The sequence below is a fragment of the Sander lucioperca genome, chromosome 16 (assembly GCF_008315115.2).
Source record: "Sander lucioperca isolate FBNREF2018 chromosome 16, SLUC_FBN_1.2, whole genome shotgun sequence".
Lineage (NCBI taxonomy): Eukaryota > Metazoa > Chordata > Actinopteri > Perciformes > Percidae > Sander > Sander lucioperca.
Window position 1 is genome coordinate 26,159,360 of NC_050188.1, and position 18,496 is coordinate 26,177,855.

The 18,496-nt window shown below is 41.3% G+C and overlaps 1 protein-coding gene across 1 annotated transcript; it reads left to right on the forward strand.

The window, feature by feature from the left end:
• Nucleotides 1–9,097: 9,097 nt before the first annotated feature.
• On the forward strand, nucleotides 9,098–18,420 carry ilf2 (interleukin enhancer binding factor 2). Its single transcript, XM_031278658.2, has 15 exons — nucleotides 9,098–9,268; nucleotides 9,825–9,884; nucleotides 10,291–10,333; nucleotides 11,119–11,223; nucleotides 11,348–11,425; nucleotides 11,841–11,943; nucleotides 12,742–12,807; nucleotides 13,162–13,278; nucleotides 13,978–14,056; nucleotides 14,177–14,264; nucleotides 14,461–14,522; nucleotides 14,616–14,730; nucleotides 14,933–15,023; nucleotides 15,793–15,946; nucleotides 18,209–18,420. Exons 1-14 carry the CDS (start codon nucleotides 9,264–9,266, stop codon nucleotides 15,942–15,944), a joined length of 1,164 nt encoding a protein of 387 aa, XP_031134518.1. The 5' UTR covers nucleotides 9,098–9,263; the 3' UTR covers nucleotides 15,945–15,946; nucleotides 18,209–18,420.
• The last annotated feature ends 76 nt before the right edge of the window (nucleotides 18,421–18,496 follow it).

The following is an 18,496-nucleotide window of genomic DNA, read 5'->3' on the forward strand; positions in this document are numbered from 1 at the left end:
ACAGCCATCTCAGTTGTACCATAGTGAATACAAGCCAGAAAACTTTAGTCCAATATCCAATATCCTCTGGTGATCTGTGAGATGTTCTTACTTGATTACAAAAATGGTATTTTCGTCCTTTATGTCAAGGGTTTTATTCATTCAGGATAAGAATGGGCAGGGATTAGAGGCTGGTCCACAGATGAATGATGTCTCTTTTACATGACTGATTCTATAATTCAGACGTAAAGGCAAATCTGCCACACCCTTAGAGTTTACTTTGGCTAGAAAATAGAAGATAGAGCTTTGATTAGTTTGTGTAGATATCTGTGTTCTGTGTGAACTTTGTATTACAATTATTATCTAATCTTAATTTTACCTGAGAAAGAAGGTATAGGAGCCTGTTGTATACGCCATTGTCTGGGTTGATTGTCAAACTAAAAGCCTTGGGAGAATGCTTCATTGTTGTTTAAAATAAATCAACTGAAACAACACTCCATACTTTCCCACTCCCTCAGGTTGACTTGAGTTACACACACAGTTGTTATTGGTAGGTAACTGTACCTGTATATAGCTCTTTTGCTACTGGTACTCCTGCTGCTATTACTACACATGAGAGTTTGTTGTAATAAAGACACTGTGTGATAGATAGATAGATAGATAGATAGATAGATCGATAGAGACTTAATTGTCATAACAAAAAGAATTACAACTAAATTCAGGTGCACTTAAGTACTACTTTACAACAATAAAATGTAAAGTAAAGTCTGGGGCCCTGAGGGCTTCCATCAATCATGATAATAAAGCTGCTGTGGGCCGTGCTTTATTCCGCTGTTCCAACTGCTTTATTTTATCATTCAACTCTACTCTCATTTGGTTGTTTCTCTTCTTTTTGCCAATGTTGTAAAGAAAACTGCCGTTTGCAAAAAATGTAATGCGACACAAAAAATGTGCTGGGATGTAAGAGCATGTCTACGATGGGTGATGTTAGTGATATGAGGACGGATAAGGTTATGTAGGCTACATAACTGATGGGAAGAAAAACCATACCGCTCAAATAGGTAATGTATTAAAATACATCTACAGTCTGGGCCTCAATATCATCTCCAGACGTATGTTTAAGTCCCTGAGAAGTAATACAGCTTCTTCATCAACAGGATCGTCGACACAAGGAAATGCCATGTTTTGAGAAAAAAAAACGTTTTATAGTCTAAAATGTGCCTGATACAGACTGAATGAATGAATGAATGAGGAAATGAAAGAGCGCTGTGTCAGAGGGAGGAGACTGAGAGAAGAAAACCTGCTCCCAACCAGGTTAGGTTCACAGGCTCAGTTACCATAGTAACTGACTCTGAGGTTAAGTTACCATAGTAACTGACTCTGAGGCTGGAGTTGCCCCTCTCTCTCAGGTTAGATTAACCTCTCTTTCTGTTTCCCTCATCTCAGAGTTTTCACTAAACCTGCTTTCCGCCGGCTCCGTTTGTCAACAACACACTCACTTGTGTTGTAGCTTTTGTGTTTGTGTTGAACCGTCTCAGCCACCGTAAAAATACCCCCGCGAATCAAATCCATAGGCTACTTCAACGTTAACCGTCAAGCCACTAAACCTGTATGGAAATGAACACCTCTGGGTCCGTTTCAGAAAGCAGGTTTAGTGAAAACTCTGAGTTTGTTAAAGGTGCTCTAAGCGATGTTGGGTGACATCACTTCTTGTTGACGTTCAAAGTATTTTCAAACAAAACAAGGCTAGCTCTCCCCTCCCTCCTCCTCATCCCGTCCCCTCTCCCTCCCTTCCGTGCTTCCGCGCACTAACCCCCCCAACCCCACCCCAAAATCCATCTTGTCGGTTATTGGCTGGAACACTGGAAGACGTTTGTTATGTTTGGTGGTGCAGGTTGGCGCAGTTTGTTTTTGTTGGCGTTTGCGGAGCCTGGGCTGTCTACAGAGACCGTGTTTTTTTACAGTGTGTTCAAGGGACAGGCAGCCAGCAGATATTGAGGAGATGTTTTTTTACAGCGTGTTCAGGGGACAGGCAGCTAGCAGATAGTGAGGAGATGTTTTTTACAGTGTGTTCAGGGGACAGGCAGCTAGCAGATATTGAGGAGATGTTTTTTACAGTGTGTTCAGGGGACAGGCAGCTAGCAGATAGTGAGATGTTTTTTACAGTGTGTTCAGGGGACAGGCAGCTAGCAGATAGTGAGATGTTTTTTACAGTGTGTTCAGGGGACAGGCAGCTAGCAGATAGTGAGGAGATGTTTTTTACAGTGTGTTCAGGGGACAGGCAGCTAGCAGATAGTGAGGAGATGTTTTTTACAGTGTGTTCAGGGGACAGGCAGCCAGCAGATAGTGAGGAGATGTTTTTTACAGTGTGTTCAGGGGACAGGCAGCTAGCAGATAGTGAGGAGATGTTTTTTACAGTGTGTTCAGGGGACAGGCAGCTAGCAGATAGTGAGGAGATGTTTTTTACAGTGTGTTCAGGGGACAGGCAGCTAGCAGATAGTGAGGAGATGTTTTTTACAGTGTGTTCAGGGGACAGGCAGCTAGCAGATAGTGAGGAGATGTTTGCTGTATGTGACAAAAAATGTTGTAGCCTAAAAAACGCGTGACATTGCTTAGAGCACCTTTAACCCTGAGATGAGGGAATCTCTGGGTTTTCTGTTTCTGAAAAAGAGGTAACACCTCAGAGTCAATTACTATGGTACCTTAACCTCAGAGTCAGTTACTATGGTAACTGAGCCTGTGAACCTAACCTGGTTCATTTCCTCATTCATTCATTCAGTCTGTATCAGGCGCATTTTAGACCAGTTTGTTATCGGCATGAATAAATAAACAGGGTAGGTTTATTAACCGTGTTAGGCAGACTATAAAACATTTTTGTTCCGAACATGGCATTTCCTTGTGTCGACGATCCAGTTGATGAAGAAGCTGTATTACTTCTCAGGGAGTTAAACATACGTCTGGAGATGATATTGAGGCCCAGACTATAGATATATTTCCATTTCCAGATAACTACCTATCAGAGATGGGGACTCGAGTCTGAGACTTGTACTACTTAAGTCACACAAACAGTGACTTCAGACTTGACTTGCGACTCGACCCGAAAGACTTCAGACTTGACTCGGACTCGAGCTTCGAGACTCGTCAACAACCTGTTTTCATGCAATTATTGCTTATTAAATCTAAATGTATTCATGTATTTCTATATTCTTTTATTGGCGCATATACGTTGGGGAAATGTATGACGAGCTGCATGTCCCCCGCCCTTTGCTATAATTGAATTTGAAGTTGTTCCTTTTGTCATTAGTTTTGCTTTCAATAACTTGGTAAACAGTGGCAGTAAGAGAACAGCTACATGCAAGGTGTGTGACACCAAGATAAATGATGCTGGATCAACAACGTCAAACTTCATCAGGCATCTCCAAACGCACCCAGATAGGTCAGTCACTGGATAATGTGAAAGAGACGTTACATTTAGCATATATCGTCACAGGTAACAAGCTAACCACCCAAAGTGTTGTGCTAATGCTGGGAACAGGCAAATAGTATCTTTATAGTTGTATCCATATGATGTGCCAGACTTAGGTTCATATTTCACCAGGTTGTTGTTAAATAGCAATACGGAAAGTATCAGTTCTCACATGTTTGCACCATGGTTGGTGTATTAACTTTCTATACAGAGGTTTCCCTCACACTTTGAACACTGAAAAATGTAATGCATGATGAGGTTGGGCTTTACAGCCAGTTAGTAACACAGACAAACATGTATTATTTGGTGGAGATACCAAAATGTTGAAAAATACAGTTATGAAATTGAAACAGAGTTCTTAATTTGTGTTTCTTCAGATTGCATTGCAGTAGACCCCATAAAGTTCTCCTACAACTGATGTTGATACTGGACTGTATGGATGACAGGACATGCTTTGAATTCATAAGATTTAACAATACAGTGTTAGGGACAGATCAGATGACCAGAGACTTGAGACTTGACTTGGACTCGAGCTCAAAGACTTGAGACTCGACTTGAACTCGCCCCTCAAAGACTTGAGACTTGACTTGGACTCCAAAAATGACTTGTGAACATCTCTGCTACCTATTTGAGTGGTATGGTTTTTAGCGGTATGGACACAAACCAGTAAGAGCCATTAAAAAGGAGTTCCACAATATTGCAGGTAAATGATGTAAACCCTTTGAAATAAAAGATTATGAATTATAATTTTGTTAATGATGGTGCTGCAGCCTCAGAATGGGATTAGTAGGCCTAGGACTTTTTCGCCCGCAGGATTGCACCTAAATGAAATAGATTATAGGTTCAATACCATTTCACCAGTAATATTATACTTATGATTAAATTTGATATTAATACACTATATTGGAACTTACGTATTTACTCGAGCAGCAATTTTCTCCCACGCAATTTCTCTCTCTTTTGCAGCAGCTGCTGTGTTGTTTTTTAACGAAATACATATAAACATATATTCAAACTCGCTGTATGTGCGCATGAGTATTTCCGCCGACCAGTTTGTTTGTGGTTGTTGCCATGGTGAATCGTAGTATCATGGCTCCATTCATGCTGCCTTTTTATAGTGGTGGTGCACGAGCGAGAACATACTCTGAGTTGATTGAACTCAAATCAGCTGTTCTGGAACGGAAAACTAAGAGTTTCTATCTCAGGGTAAATCAACTCAGAGATCAGGGTTAGACTCAGAGTTTGTTAAACCTCCTTCCTGAAATGGGGCCCTGGTTTTCATTGTGATATTTTGTGATTACGTTCTGCATCTGGCCCGTTCAAATATAGCCTAGTAGTACAATGGCCCTCATTTATCAACCTAACGTAGAAACCAGCGCAGATATGAGCGCAGAAATCATCTTACGACAGGCTTCACGTGTGATTCATGAAACGTTTGTATCACACCAATCAGAGCGTAAGAATGGTCGTACATTGATAAATGCAGCGGCTGGAAACGATCGTAATTTAAATATCACGCCCCAATATATTCTCGGTTCTGAGGCCTCGCCCCTACAATTTACGACATGGCGAGACGTAATCTGGCTGAGAAGAGGCACTTTTCAGAGGTAGAGATTGAAACCCTGATATCTCAAGTTCATTTGCACTAACGTTTGTAGTTTTGTCAGCCTGAAAACTGGTATTTAAGGCTGTAGAAATAATGCGGAATGGAAAGAGATCACTGATGCAGTGAACAGTGTTGCCGTGGTAAATCGGACTCCAGCTGAAGTTTATTTAATTTATACATCCTTGACATATGTATGCTATAGTCCCCATAGTAATATACAGGCTTATATTGCAATCTCTTAGGCCTACATGGTTTACGTATATTTAAATAAACACACAGTAGCGGAGTTTATGCAGTGTCTTTTATTTTACTCGTGTTTTTTTCATGAGTCAGAACTGTGAGGGAGAGCGTGTGTCCTCCGCCCCCCGTGCTGGACCACCACCTTGACCCTGACTCCTCCAAAACAAGCCGAAATATATCGGTCAATGGCAGAAATAAATGTTGTGCATCGTCATGTTTCCTGTATTGAGTATCATTGCCAAACATAACACTATACCTTTTAAAAATGAGGAATAATATCCTGTCTCCTTCGTATAGACCCAGTTGGGGCTGTGCTGGACACTGCTCTCTGGGCATCGGGTCATCTGGCTCCAGAACCCCACAGGCTAAAACAATGTTGCAGAATTTTTCTGCCGTGTAAAGTAGGGTCCCCCCCGCTGATGCAAGACCAAGCCATCTACCCTTAATCAATCCGATGGAGCGCTCCACCGTGGCCCGTGTGCGTACGTGTGCACTGTTGCACCGGCGAATAGAGGTCTTATAAAAGAGCCAGATCTGCCATTGCTGATAAGTGATCAACTGATGACTTCTCCTTCTCCTGATAAACTTTTTATATGCTGCACCGCAAGTCCACACTGACTCGAAAACTTGCGTACACGACTTCAGACCAGACGTGAGATTTTATCGCAGCTTACGCTCACGTTCAAATTGATAAATCCCTTGCTTTGCGTAGGAATCGGCGTACGCCCGTCCTACGCCTGTTTTTGGTCGTACGCACGTTTCATAAATGAGGGCCATTGTCTTCCTTTTGATGTAGAAGTAGGGGAAAACCGGGACGATTGAAACGGGGGACGAATGAAACATTCCAGTTTTCTCTGAGTGCAACGACCACAGACAGACATCATTTGGACAAAACATAGAACATATTAACCTCCGTTGCTCAGCCAAATACCTTCCTGTTACGTCCTTTTATCACGGAGTTACAGGCGATAAATGATTTTTGATAGTCAAAAGTAAACTTCATTAGCGGTTTATTTTTTTGATTATTAAAGAGTGTTTTTCATCTAAAGGTTCGACATCATGCTTATTCAGTAGACCATTTAGTGCTCTCTCCAATCCCAGACTTTCACATTGCATGTTTGTTTGCAATGGATGCTCAACAGCTTATAATGCTAAATGTCTATGGCGACCAGGCAGTAAACCCTATGTATTCTAAGTAATTGCACACATATCTGTGTTGATAGTATATTTTATGCCGGTGAGACATAGAAAAGTGGTTTTACAAAGATGTAAATATATTTGGGGCTATCAGGTAGGGGGTCGAGTTTTGCCATGTTAACCTATGGAGACTGACGGCCTGTGGGTCATGAAGGGCACTTATTTGGATGTGCGGTGGCCTTACCCACATAAGAATAGAGTGAAATAACATTTTGTACTATAGAAACATTATATAGTTGGAAACATGTATTATTCTAGCTATATAAATGGCATAGTGCCATGCTATTTCCATAACCGTGAGATACGCGCTTCACGATGACAGCAATGAGTTGTTAACAGACATTCACCAAGACGTATAGCCCTGCAGCAATCTATCACCTGCAAAATAAAGATCAGATAGGTGAAATAACACCTATCTGATAGCCTAGAAATCTAGACCACCCTAGCAGCAGCAAATGTAATTTGCAGCCAGGGTCGTCTAGCAACTCTCTGTTGGCTTGTGAGCTGGAAAAACCAAACTCTAGTCAGGCCAATCACATCGTGTATAGAGTTGGTGGGCGGGCTTAACATAAGGACGGCAGAGTTGCGATGGTTCCGCATGAATTCCCTGCTACTTGAAAACAAAGAAGATGGCTGCTGCTGCTGGCGAACAGCGGTCGACTCTGGAAGACTTGGAGTTAAGCTTTTCTTTGAGAAAAGAACAAAGAACGCCACTGAAGTCATTCTTAAAAAAGGAAGATGTCTTCGGAGTTTAATCTATCAATTAGCGTTGCTCTGGTTAGCTATGAGTGCAGAGGGAATTTGAAAGACAACCGTTTATCCCGCCCCTCAGATTGAGCCCAGCCAATGGTGAGTTCCCAGACCCAACATCTGGATGTGGGTCTGGCTTGTCAGTAGGATTGGGCATCAAGAACCGATTCCTACTTGGAATCGTTTCAAAAATTACGATTCCAGTAGAATTGTTTTTTTATTGGAATTGTTTGGAATCGTTTAGAGGATTTGATTTCAAATCATCGCTTCCCAATTTAATATGCGCAAGTTTTGGTTTCCGTAGTGACCAGGCACTTGTTGTGTTGCAGCCATGGAGCACAGTAAGCGGCGCTCTAGTGGGGCTTTATTTTACGTTGAAAAAGCTGTAAAACTGCAAACCACCATGAATCAAAACAAAACTGTCCTCTTATTTGTGAAAATAGGCATGTGACCCGTTTCAACTCCACCCTCAAAGAATCGGAATCGAGAATCGATAAGAACCGGAATGGAAAGGAAGAATCGGAATTGGAATCAGAATCGTTAAAATCCAAACGATGCCCAACCCTACTTGTCAGGCTACCTATCAGAAGTACCATTTGTGATATGTTGCCAAATATTGAAGTTGTGGGAAGTGTACATAGCTTAAACTGTAAGTTTCTTTCGTCCCCCATGCCTGTTTCATTCGTCCAGGCCAGGAGGGACAAATGAAACAAAACGCACGTCCGACTTCTGCTTAAATAACTCCCGAACGGTTTCGTTCAGAGCTGAAAATGCAACTGTATTTGACAGAGGACAGATGTAGGTTGCTAGTGTCAAAATATTAGCTTTCATTGTTTTACGATGTCTTTGTAAATGACATTTAATTAAAAACTGTTTCATTCGTCCCGGTTCTCCCCCACTGTAAGTCAGAGTTGCATATTAAGTAGTTTGGTGTCATTCTGTAAGTCATTTCGGGGTAGGCCCTACAATTTGGTTTTGAAGAATGATGTCACTGCCCGATGTGAGTCGAGTGCAGATGTGAGTTGCGCATGCTCAGATTTAAACGGTTTACGGCATAACACCAAGGGATCCGGCAAACGTTTAGCTATCTATGATTGTTTGATTGCTAACGTTAGCTCAAAACGCCATTCAAGTAACAGCCTTTGTTGTCTTTGATTGAACGTGTAGCCAGCAGTGAACCAACTCCGTTATGTAGGTCCATTTTTATTGTATTGACATTACAGAAGTCTCTGTTAGCAAGTTCTTGGAGGCTACTTCAGCCTCTAATCTACAACTGAGATCAGGGATCATGCCGTGAAAATGTGATGCCTTATGTATGTATGTAGGCTAACGTATGTACCTATCTCATTATTCTGTGGCTAACAGCAAAACAGATCTGCGTGAAATCGTCATTGACGCAAAGTGACGCATGCGCAACTTACATCTGCACTCGACTCACATCAGGTAGTGACAATTCTACAAGCAGCATTAGCACAGGCCAAGCAATCGCCCGTTCCAAACAGGCACATTTTTAACGGGCTCTGTACTAGTATTGACAATGCGGAAAATATAAAATAATAGATGAACCTGGTAGAGATTTTATTTCTTAGGAAAGGTTTTGAGTTTTTTATTTTTGTGTTTCTGCTGCTTAGAAAGCTATTTACAACATAATCCAATGCAAATTTCTAAACCCAGTCTACCATAGACAGTTAAAGAAAGCACTCGACGCCATAGATATATAGAACTATATCTATACTCTCTACGCCATAGACATATATAGAGGGTTATATATATATATATATATATATATATATATATATATATATATATATATATATATATATATATAAAAATATATGTCTATGCTCTACGCCCTCTAGTACAGTAGGTGGCGGTGTGCGCCCTAAAGTTGTTTGCTATTCGTCAGTTTTCCGAGAGAAGAACAGAAGAAGAAAACAGGCAAGCCAGCCAGCAGCAACAGCCGCCGCAGAGAGATCCATACTTCTCCAAGGATTTTCGCAATAAATTATCAAAACGTCGTACGCAATGAGGTAACTATATTTGAATACATGTAACATTTATTTCCATTGAGTTTTACATGTGTATACAACCAAAGTGTTGACTGTAGTCGCGTAGCTCCTGACGTTAGAGTTAGATCGGCGTACCTGGTAATACGAATTATGTTATCTTAGCAAGAAGCTAGCGGCGTGCATTGTTTGAACGCTCACGTTAGCTAACATGTTAGAGAGGTACTTAAAGGTAACGGATTCATTCACGTTAGCGTTATTTATTATGTGTCGTCGCACTGAAGCGTGTTAATGGTATTCTGAACTGAGAAACGTTAATTTAACAACTACATTTCATAGTGGGCTGACGTTAGCTAGCAAGCTAACATTGCCTAGCCAAGTAGCTAACGTTAGCTAAACGAATGAATGAATACACTGATGTGGATGGTAGCGTAATGCTAGCGGGGGAGTAACGTTACGTTAGGGCATTCAACGCAATGGCAATACATAGTGCCTAAAGCGAGTCGTCGTGGCGCCATTAACCTTGTTGTAATGTAACGTTATGAGAGCTGTTCCCTCATGTCGCTGTGTTTGTGTCCAGAGGAGACCGCGGCCGGGGCCGGGGAGGCCGCTTCGGATCCCGTGGAGGACTGGTCCAGGGGTGAGTTCAGCCACAGAGCTGCTGTTTGCTTGTATTCATTAACATCGTAAAAACAAAATGATTGAAACAACCGGGGCACGTTCTGAAACGTCAATGGAGTAAATTAATGGAAAACTAACTTCCGGAGCCGTTTAAAAGTGGGCGATCACTGTTGAGCTCTGTTGAAGAACTCTTATTTAGCACTGTTGCAATCATGTGACACCCCTAATGACATTGATATGTTGTTGTGATAATATGAACTTTTGTTCCTTAACCTTTTCCATATATCACCCACCACTACTGTCTGTGAAATATCCATCCAACCATCCTAGATACCCCTGTTCTTACATCAGATATTCTCTCTAGGACCACTCCTTGAAGTCATTACTACAAACAAACTGTCGATCTTTTCTATATTCCTGTTTAGGTACCGTCCATTTGTCCCACACATCCCATTTGATTTTTACGTGGTGAGTAAAAAAAACCATGTGTGTGGTGGGGGGGTTATATTTAGACATGAATGATGCTTTAAAGAGTAACTTAACAACAGGCTGGAGAGCAGGCTTTCACTGCTGTCTCTGGTTGGACCTTTTAGTCTGTTTCTCCTCTGACTGCAGTAAGCATTGCTTTTAGATGTGCTTGGCACTATTTTAAATACAATACAATGGAAGGAATATGGCTGGATATTTTTTTTCTTTTATCAAAATGAAAAGTGCCACTGCTATGGCAACAAGTGACAGCTGCTGCTAGTATAGCTTTAGCTCAACAGTCCGACCAGTAAGCACATATATAATTACAATTTGGCATATCTAAACACAATCAACAATTGCATTCAACAGCCATACCCCTTAGGATCTTAGCCAATGTTAACAGACACGTTGTAATTTTAAAGATTAGTAAAATAGGAGCCCAAATCCCAGGGAACTATGCTAGCATAATGAATTGCAGTGGTTTCCGCTACATCGTTGTCATTTTTGTTAAGGTTACTAATTTAACAAACTCTGCTCTACCACTCTCATATAACACAAAAATAACTAACAGAAAAAATCGGAGTGACATTTGCGATATGTCCCAGCCTTTTGCAATGTGTTTATTGCGCCATTTGATATCGCGATGACGATTTAAAAAAAAAAAAAAAAAAAGCGATATATTGTGCAGCCCTGATATAGTCAAACTTTCATTCAAATCAAAAGAGATGAGAGACCCAGTAGTGTCATAGTATACGTACTGAAGTAGGCTGTTGTTTTTTCACCAGTGTGAGATGGCCTTTCCCAGAGTAAAGCCTGCACCTGACGAGACGGCTTTCAGTGAGTGTCTGCTGAAAAGGAACCAGGACCTGAGCCCCACCCCTGCAGAGCAGGTCAGTCCACAAACCTACGTTAACTAGATAACAATCCATCTCACCAATTTCTGTTTTGGTAATGCAGTATGTTGGTTACGTTCACTGATATGAACACTGTTTTTTGGTGTTTTCCTGCATATAGTCCTCCATCTTGTCCCTGGTCACAAAGATCAACAATGTCATTGACAACCTGATCGTTGCACCAGGCAACTTTGAAGTGGTGAGTCATTTTTCTCTTACTGTACAATCTAACCTTCTTAATGACTCCGTAATGAGCACATTATTGTAGTCCAGATCAGTGTGTGCAGTGTACCACGTCACTACATATTGCAATTGCATGATAAACGTGACAAATAAAAAAAAATGTTCTACCCGAACATCGCAGGCTATCAGGAATGTTTAAATATTTAGAAAACTATACAGCATTTCTTTGAAATAAACACATTGAATGTGACATGTTGTGTATAAAAACCCACCGTAGTTCAGTGTAAATATTTGCTGACTAGACTGTTTAATTTCTATTTGGCCAAATCTGAGAAGTTTTCAAATATGAGTAAATAGATGTGGAATGTGGAAATATGATGAGCTAGTTAATAATGCTAGTACATGCTAATGTTATACTCTCTTCTTCATAGCAAATTGAAGAGGTGCGTCAGGTGGGCTCTTACAAGAAGGGAACCATGACGACGGGACACAACGTGGCTGACCTGGTTGTAATCCTCAAGATCCTCCCTACACGTGGGTGATCAGTAGTGGCATCTGTTTAAACATTTAACAGGCAATCAATGTAATAATCCAAAGTACAACACTGTCTAAAAGCAAGCTGCTGGTAATGTACCTGTACTTGTTTTGGATGTAACTCTGAGAATGTCACATTAAGGTGTTTGCAGCCAGTGAACTGCTAGTGATGGCCGTGATGGGGCTTTTAAAGTAACATCATCTTATTCTGTTCAGAGCCTCAGATTCAGAAAGCTCCACTAGTGTGCATGCTTCTATATGATGTGGACGCATCAGTTTTTATCAGCCAAACAAACTGAGATCCTCGAGGTTTTCTGCTGCGTCACTGAATCGTGAGGTCAAGTTTTCTGTGCAGTGGGTCTGTTTTTTGGTAGGACCATTTCACGATTGACTACTGTTTAATGGCATGTCATATCAGGGCTGTGCCTTCCTTTGAATTCCTTAATTGTTTAAACACAAGCAGCCAATGTATAACTAACTTAGCCTAAAAGTTAAAAGTGTACCTCTCTGATTAAACAAGTCTATAAATCTGCCCAGGCATTTGACTCCAGCTTTGGGTATCTTGACAATTTTCAATACTCATGTGCAACAGACTCATTTTGATTTGTAGCAAAACAGTATTAGTTTAATACAATACCCCCATTGCTCAAAGAAACAGTCTTGAGTTGGTCAGTGTGACTGGCCTGTTTCTTACATTAAAGACCCCTGTGCATCAGTCAGTAATGTAACAAGAGCTTTATTGAGAGCCCTTTGTAATTTAATTTGTGTAATGTTTGAAGATGAGGTTTTCTTTTACAGTGGAGGCAGTTGCTGCTCTTGGGAACAAAGTAGTGGAGACCCTTCGCACACAGGACCCTGCTGAAGGTAACACACCGAGGGACTGTCGGGATAAATAAGTGTACGCTTTAAGTTTCACAAGGGAATACAAGAGATCAGATCTACTGAGGCCCGTTTATCTAGCAGATATTTAATGAGGTTTCGCTGGACTGTAAGCAATAAAGAAGGGGTTTTATTGATGCAGCAATTATGAGCGACATTATTTTGTTTAATTTAGGATTCAAATAATATACTTGATTGTGAGACCTTGTTTTGTTGTGGGGTGTCCTGGGAAAATAAAAAGCATGCACTTTTAGTATTTCTCAAGCTTTAGTGATTGATTGATTCATGTAATACTGTATGTACCTGCTGGGCAACTGACTGTGTATCTGCTGGTTCCAGTGCTGTCCATGCTGACCAATGAGACAGGCTTTGAGATCAGTTCAGCTGATGCTACGGTCAAGATCCTCATCACCACTGTCCCTCCCAACCTGCGCAAGCTGGACCCTGAGCTGCACTGTAGGATCTTGCACACATGTCCACAACACACACTTGCACTTAGTATGTAACCCCGTAGCTCGGGGGTTAACACGAGTCCCCAAGTCGCAATGTCTCCACATCTTTAATGTAGTCGTACATCTCGTCATCTCTCCGCAGTGTGTGATAAAGGCATAAAGATACACAAAAATATTTTTAAAAGGAAATTGTCTCTGGTTGTTTTTGTATGCCCACTTCAATCTTGGACCATTAAGTTCTATACAAATGGGAGAATATGGGTACATTTTAAACTTCTACTTAAGGGTATGCTAAGTAGAATTAGCTGGCTGTTTGTTGCCACACAGAGGCAACAAACAGCGCCCTGGCTCAACTAGAGCGAGCACTAGAGAGTGGCGGTGGTCAAATGGACCGCCCGGGCAAGAACACACCGTGAATCAGAGGAATAAAACCCTTTCCAACAGGGTCTCTGTCGATACAATCACCACCACACACTTCTAGTGGGTCATAAGTAATTGAGAGGGATTACTTTTGTATTCTATATATTGATTTTAGTAAAGCGCTGATGTGTTAATACTCATAGAATTCAGTTCTTCATTATAATGATCAGGTAGCTTGTGGAAACAGCCAGCACACAGCTCCTGTAGTCTACAGCTTAAGGTTGTCACTGTACACCACAAGGTTCCTGGTTCATATCCTGATGGTTCATTTTCTTTTCTTCAGTGGACATCAAGGTGCTGCAGAGCGCCCTCGCTGCCATTCGCCACGCACGCTGGTTTGAGGAGAACGCCTCTCAGTCAACGTGAGGAAGTCTACTTTCACTACCGTTAGGCTTGCTGTTCTATGTATAATAATACATGAATATGACCACACAATAGGCTCACATGAATTTATTGGATCATGTGATGTTCATAATCTTCAGGGTCAAGGTGCTGATTCGCCTGCTGAAGGACCTGAGGCTGCGCTTCCCTGGTTTTGAACCCCTCACTCCTTGGATCCTGGACCTGCTGGTAAGACCACAAGTCTGCTGCTTCACACTCCCCAAGTCCTGACGTTTGACCCAACACGGTCAGATTACATAAAAAGAAAAAGTGTGATTGCATGTACAGTTTACGGCTTGAATTGCATACTTGGCAGATGTAGTGGGTAGGTGTCATCAGCTGTGATGCTGTCATAATGGTGAGGTTGGTGTCTGTTGTGTTCCAGGGCCACTCTGCGGTGATGAACAACCCGTCCAGGCAGCCCCTGTCCCTGAACGTAGCCTATAGGTTGGTTTCCACTCAACTCAGTTTTCATTTGGATGCAGTCTCTACAGATGGGGCGTTGTTTTAAGATTTGTGTTGGACTCCTGTGTTTTGAAGGCGCTGCCTGCAAATGCTGGCTGCTGGTCTCTTTCTTCCTGGCTCTGTTGGCATCACTGACCCCTGTGAGAGTGGAAACTTCAGAGTGCACACAGTCATGACTCTGGAACAGCAGGTAGGTTGGCCATCCACAGAGCTAGATCATGCTTCTTTATGATGGGTGGCGTTTAAAGTGATACGTCGCTGCTGTTTCATCATGGATTACATTAGTTGTGTAACAGCGTTCATGTCTAAAACTCTTCTCTTTATTAATGTGTTGAGTGTTGCATGAACCCAATGACAGTGTGCTAATGTTCAATTTGTGTGTGTTTGTGCAGGACATGGTGTGTTTCACAGCTCAGACACTGGTGAGGGTGCTCTCTCATGGAGGGTACAGGAAGGTCCTTGGCCTCGAGGGAGACGCCAGCTGTAAGATAACCTAATTCCTAATTATGAGTATAGCCTGCTTTTCTGTTTCCAAACTCATCTCTGCAATGTCATGATAGCTTATATATAAACATTTTCAGCATTTAGAAATAAAGCAACATGCTGGAAACCAGTAAAGGTTTAGGCATTAATAACCTAACCCAAATAGCACAAAGTTAGGAAGTGAGAATAAATCTTTAACAGGCAGCACAGGTTAAAAGAACAGCCACAGGTCTAAACAAAAACCACACATGAAGTGCTATATAAACATGTTGATTGAGAATGCATGCACCTCCTGCACACTTCAGACCAAGTGGAGACAAAGCTTTATAAATATGATGCGTATGCATCTTGACTATTGTAACAATATATTGGTGTCATTTTCAAAATTTCTGGGGAGAGTACTAAAAATCAGCCAGAGGTCTTCAGAAATGTGATTTTCAAATACTCATTTTTCATTACACTGTATCACTGTTTTTGTCCACATGGGCTGTGAAATGATTCGTTTCATGACAAACAATTGTACTTCCAGTAATATTTTGTCCAAAATGATGATCTCTTGATAACATGTTAAAAAACACAAGAGTTTTAAAATAGATGAATATGGCAATAAGCAGCAGCCTCAGGCCTTTAATCTGTGTATTTCTGTTTTTACATGGGACTTCCAGTTGCATGTTTTATAAAGAAGGCTGTCATTCTACAAATTATGCCTGCATGCACACTAAAATGAATAAATAATACTAACCAGACTGTTGTATGTCTGTTGTTGCAGACCTGGCAACAGAGATGTCTACATGGGACGGTGTGATTGTCACTCCGTCAGAGAAGGCCTATGAGAAACCTCCAGAGAGGAAGGAGGAGGAAGATGAAGCTTTGGAGGAGGGAGGAGATGGAGAGGATGAGAGCATGGAGACCCAGGAGTAAAGGCAAGAAAAGCCCCAAATAATCCTATATAAAGAAAGCATTTGTTATGACCGTAACCATGTGTGTCCATGAACAAGAGGAGAGAAGAATTTGTTTGAATGGTCTTAAGCGTGAAGCCTGTATGAGTGGGTGTGTGAACACACCCCTATATATAAAAACTATAATTTGTAGGGATGTTGTGATCAAGTTTTTTTGGCCCCTGATCAGAGTAATTTAATATTGAGTATCTGCCGATACGGAGTTCCAATTAGTGCATTTTCATAGATAATACAGTTGCAAACAGTGCAGACTTCAAGTACATTAGACATGTCATAGTAGGAACAGCACAGGTGTATTAATAACTATTAATGATGGCTACATTCCCCTTAGGAGAGGTCCTGGTGTTGTTCATGCTGACTCACTGAAATGGCTTACTGGGACACTAGATGGAACTGATTCATCGTTAAGGTTATCAATGTCAGCTGTGCTTTTCCTACTATGACAAGTCAACATGTCTGCTGTGAAGAAGGTCCATTGTGGTGTGCATCTGATCTGATATGTATCTACATACATGGGCTATGATATGGCTCACAGACCATACATTTTAATATGGAACAATTCAATGCAATTTGATTTTATGTTGAATCGATTCAGTGTGATTCGATAAGATACAGTTAATATTTGTTCAATGTAAACACATTCATGTTCCATTATAAAAGAAAAGTTGCCTATCTTTAAATAAATATACATTTATATATGTAAAAGGTACCAGGGAATAGCAAAGCTAGGACATGCTAATAGTATAACTTAGTTTAATTATTTAGCCACTTATACTCGTGTTGCCAGACCTTCCTCCACGGCGCTGCAGAGGAAGGTCTGGCTAGTCCACGCAGCATTCTGGGATGGAAGAAAAACGTGCTCTGGTTTATTGGCATTTCTTTAAACCAATCATCTTGGGCGGGGCTAAGTGTCGGACGGAGCCACGGTGCCTCTGCTAAATAGCCTCAGGAAGGAACTTGTTTTGGTGGAACATGTGTACGTTCAAAAGTAGTTTTAGTCGCGTAACAGAAAACTCAGATTGGACAGATAGTCTAGCTAGCTGTCTGGATTTACCCTGCAGAGATCTGAGGAGCAGTTAACCATAGTCCTCACAAATCCACCAGAGGTTAGAACACCAACACAAAGAAAGAGGAAGGGGACGGCACCTGAACAATCCCAGAATGAAACATTGTTGATATAGACTACACCACTGTAATGAAACCCCTACTTGCTGCTGTAATCTTGAAGGCAGTAACTCAAACTTAGGTCCACGTGACACAGCACTCCAAGCTAGAATGTCTGGTTTCTGTCTGTGGACAGATTTTGTTACCGTGACAGCTTCACAACCATGCAAGAGGCAGTCACGAATCTTTACAGGTGTGTAGTTGAGATCAAAATGAAGGCTGAGTTCAGGGGTAGGGGCCATTGACAGCTCTGACACTTCACTGGCAGCCCTCTTTACCTCTATCTTCTCCACCTCTTGAATGAGAGCATCCTTAGAAGGCCTCAGGTTGTCTGAATTTGTGAACTATCTGAAAATAGATGTTTTCTTATTTAAGTACATATCATTTATCTATTATTAGAACTATTAAAATGCCCTACCCGCAAAAAAAGTCACTGCATTTGTTATTTAAAAAGACAGTTATAATGTTGTTGATGGTGGAGATGGAGAGCAGTATAAATGTGGTGAGGTTTGGATATGCCAGGGAGAGCGGTGTACTGACTGCAACATTGTAGCAGTGAATGGGTACGTGGAGCTTGTGTCATGGTCTGAGCTGAGTTTGTTTGGTGGTCATACAGACCTACTGTATGTGTGTTCAGCACAGTGGGCGAAATGGCTGTAAGACACGGCAATTAAATCCTGGGGCCGTATTACAGAAACTTCAGAAAAGTCTGAAATCCTATCTTCTCGGTTTAGGATGACATTTAGGATTTTTGGTTTTACAGAAACAGATTTCCTATCTACATTAAGGGGAAAAAAAATCCTAGCTTATGTTAGGATAGAAATGTAGCCATTACTGAACTGGCCTAACTTTGATGAATGGACTTTCCCAAGTTGGGATGGTATAGACCACGGGTGGAAAACGTCCGGCCTCCGAGACAGTTTAATCCAGCCACAAGTCAATTCAGAAAAAAATAAAATCGATGCATTTTCAAATGATATGAAATTAGCCTCCACAATACAATAGTTTGAGTAAAGTGACAATCATAGGTTCACTAACACGCTTGCTCTGCTCTTTCTACAGTCAATATGCTTACCAATAAGCCTATTGAGGAACTCCTTTCCTCTGGGTCATGGTGTGTACTTCTGATGTAACCTGGACAGAAACACCAGCAGGAAAAATGTTCCACCTGAAAGCTACCAGTCCCTCATTTGTCAGTTTTTATTGTTTTTACTTTCCCCGTTTGGTTTTTACTTCCTTGTTGTAACATCCTGAATTAAAAACTTTTTTATTTAGCTTGAGTCTTGTTATTTGTGCCAAAATGAAAGCAGGAGGAGCAAGGATCAAACAGCCCAGCCACAATTATAGTAA

Coding starts and splice junctions, on each gene's coding strand:
- ilf2 (XM_031278658.2), top strand. Junction 14,731..14,932: donor TCATGACTCTGGAACAGCAG/GTAGGTTGGCCA, acceptor GTGTTTGTGCAG/GACATGGTGTGTTTCACAGC. Junction 15,024..15,792: donor CCTCGAGGGAGACGCCAGCT/GTAAGATAACCT, acceptor CTGTTGTTGCAG/ACCTGGCAACAGAGATGTCT.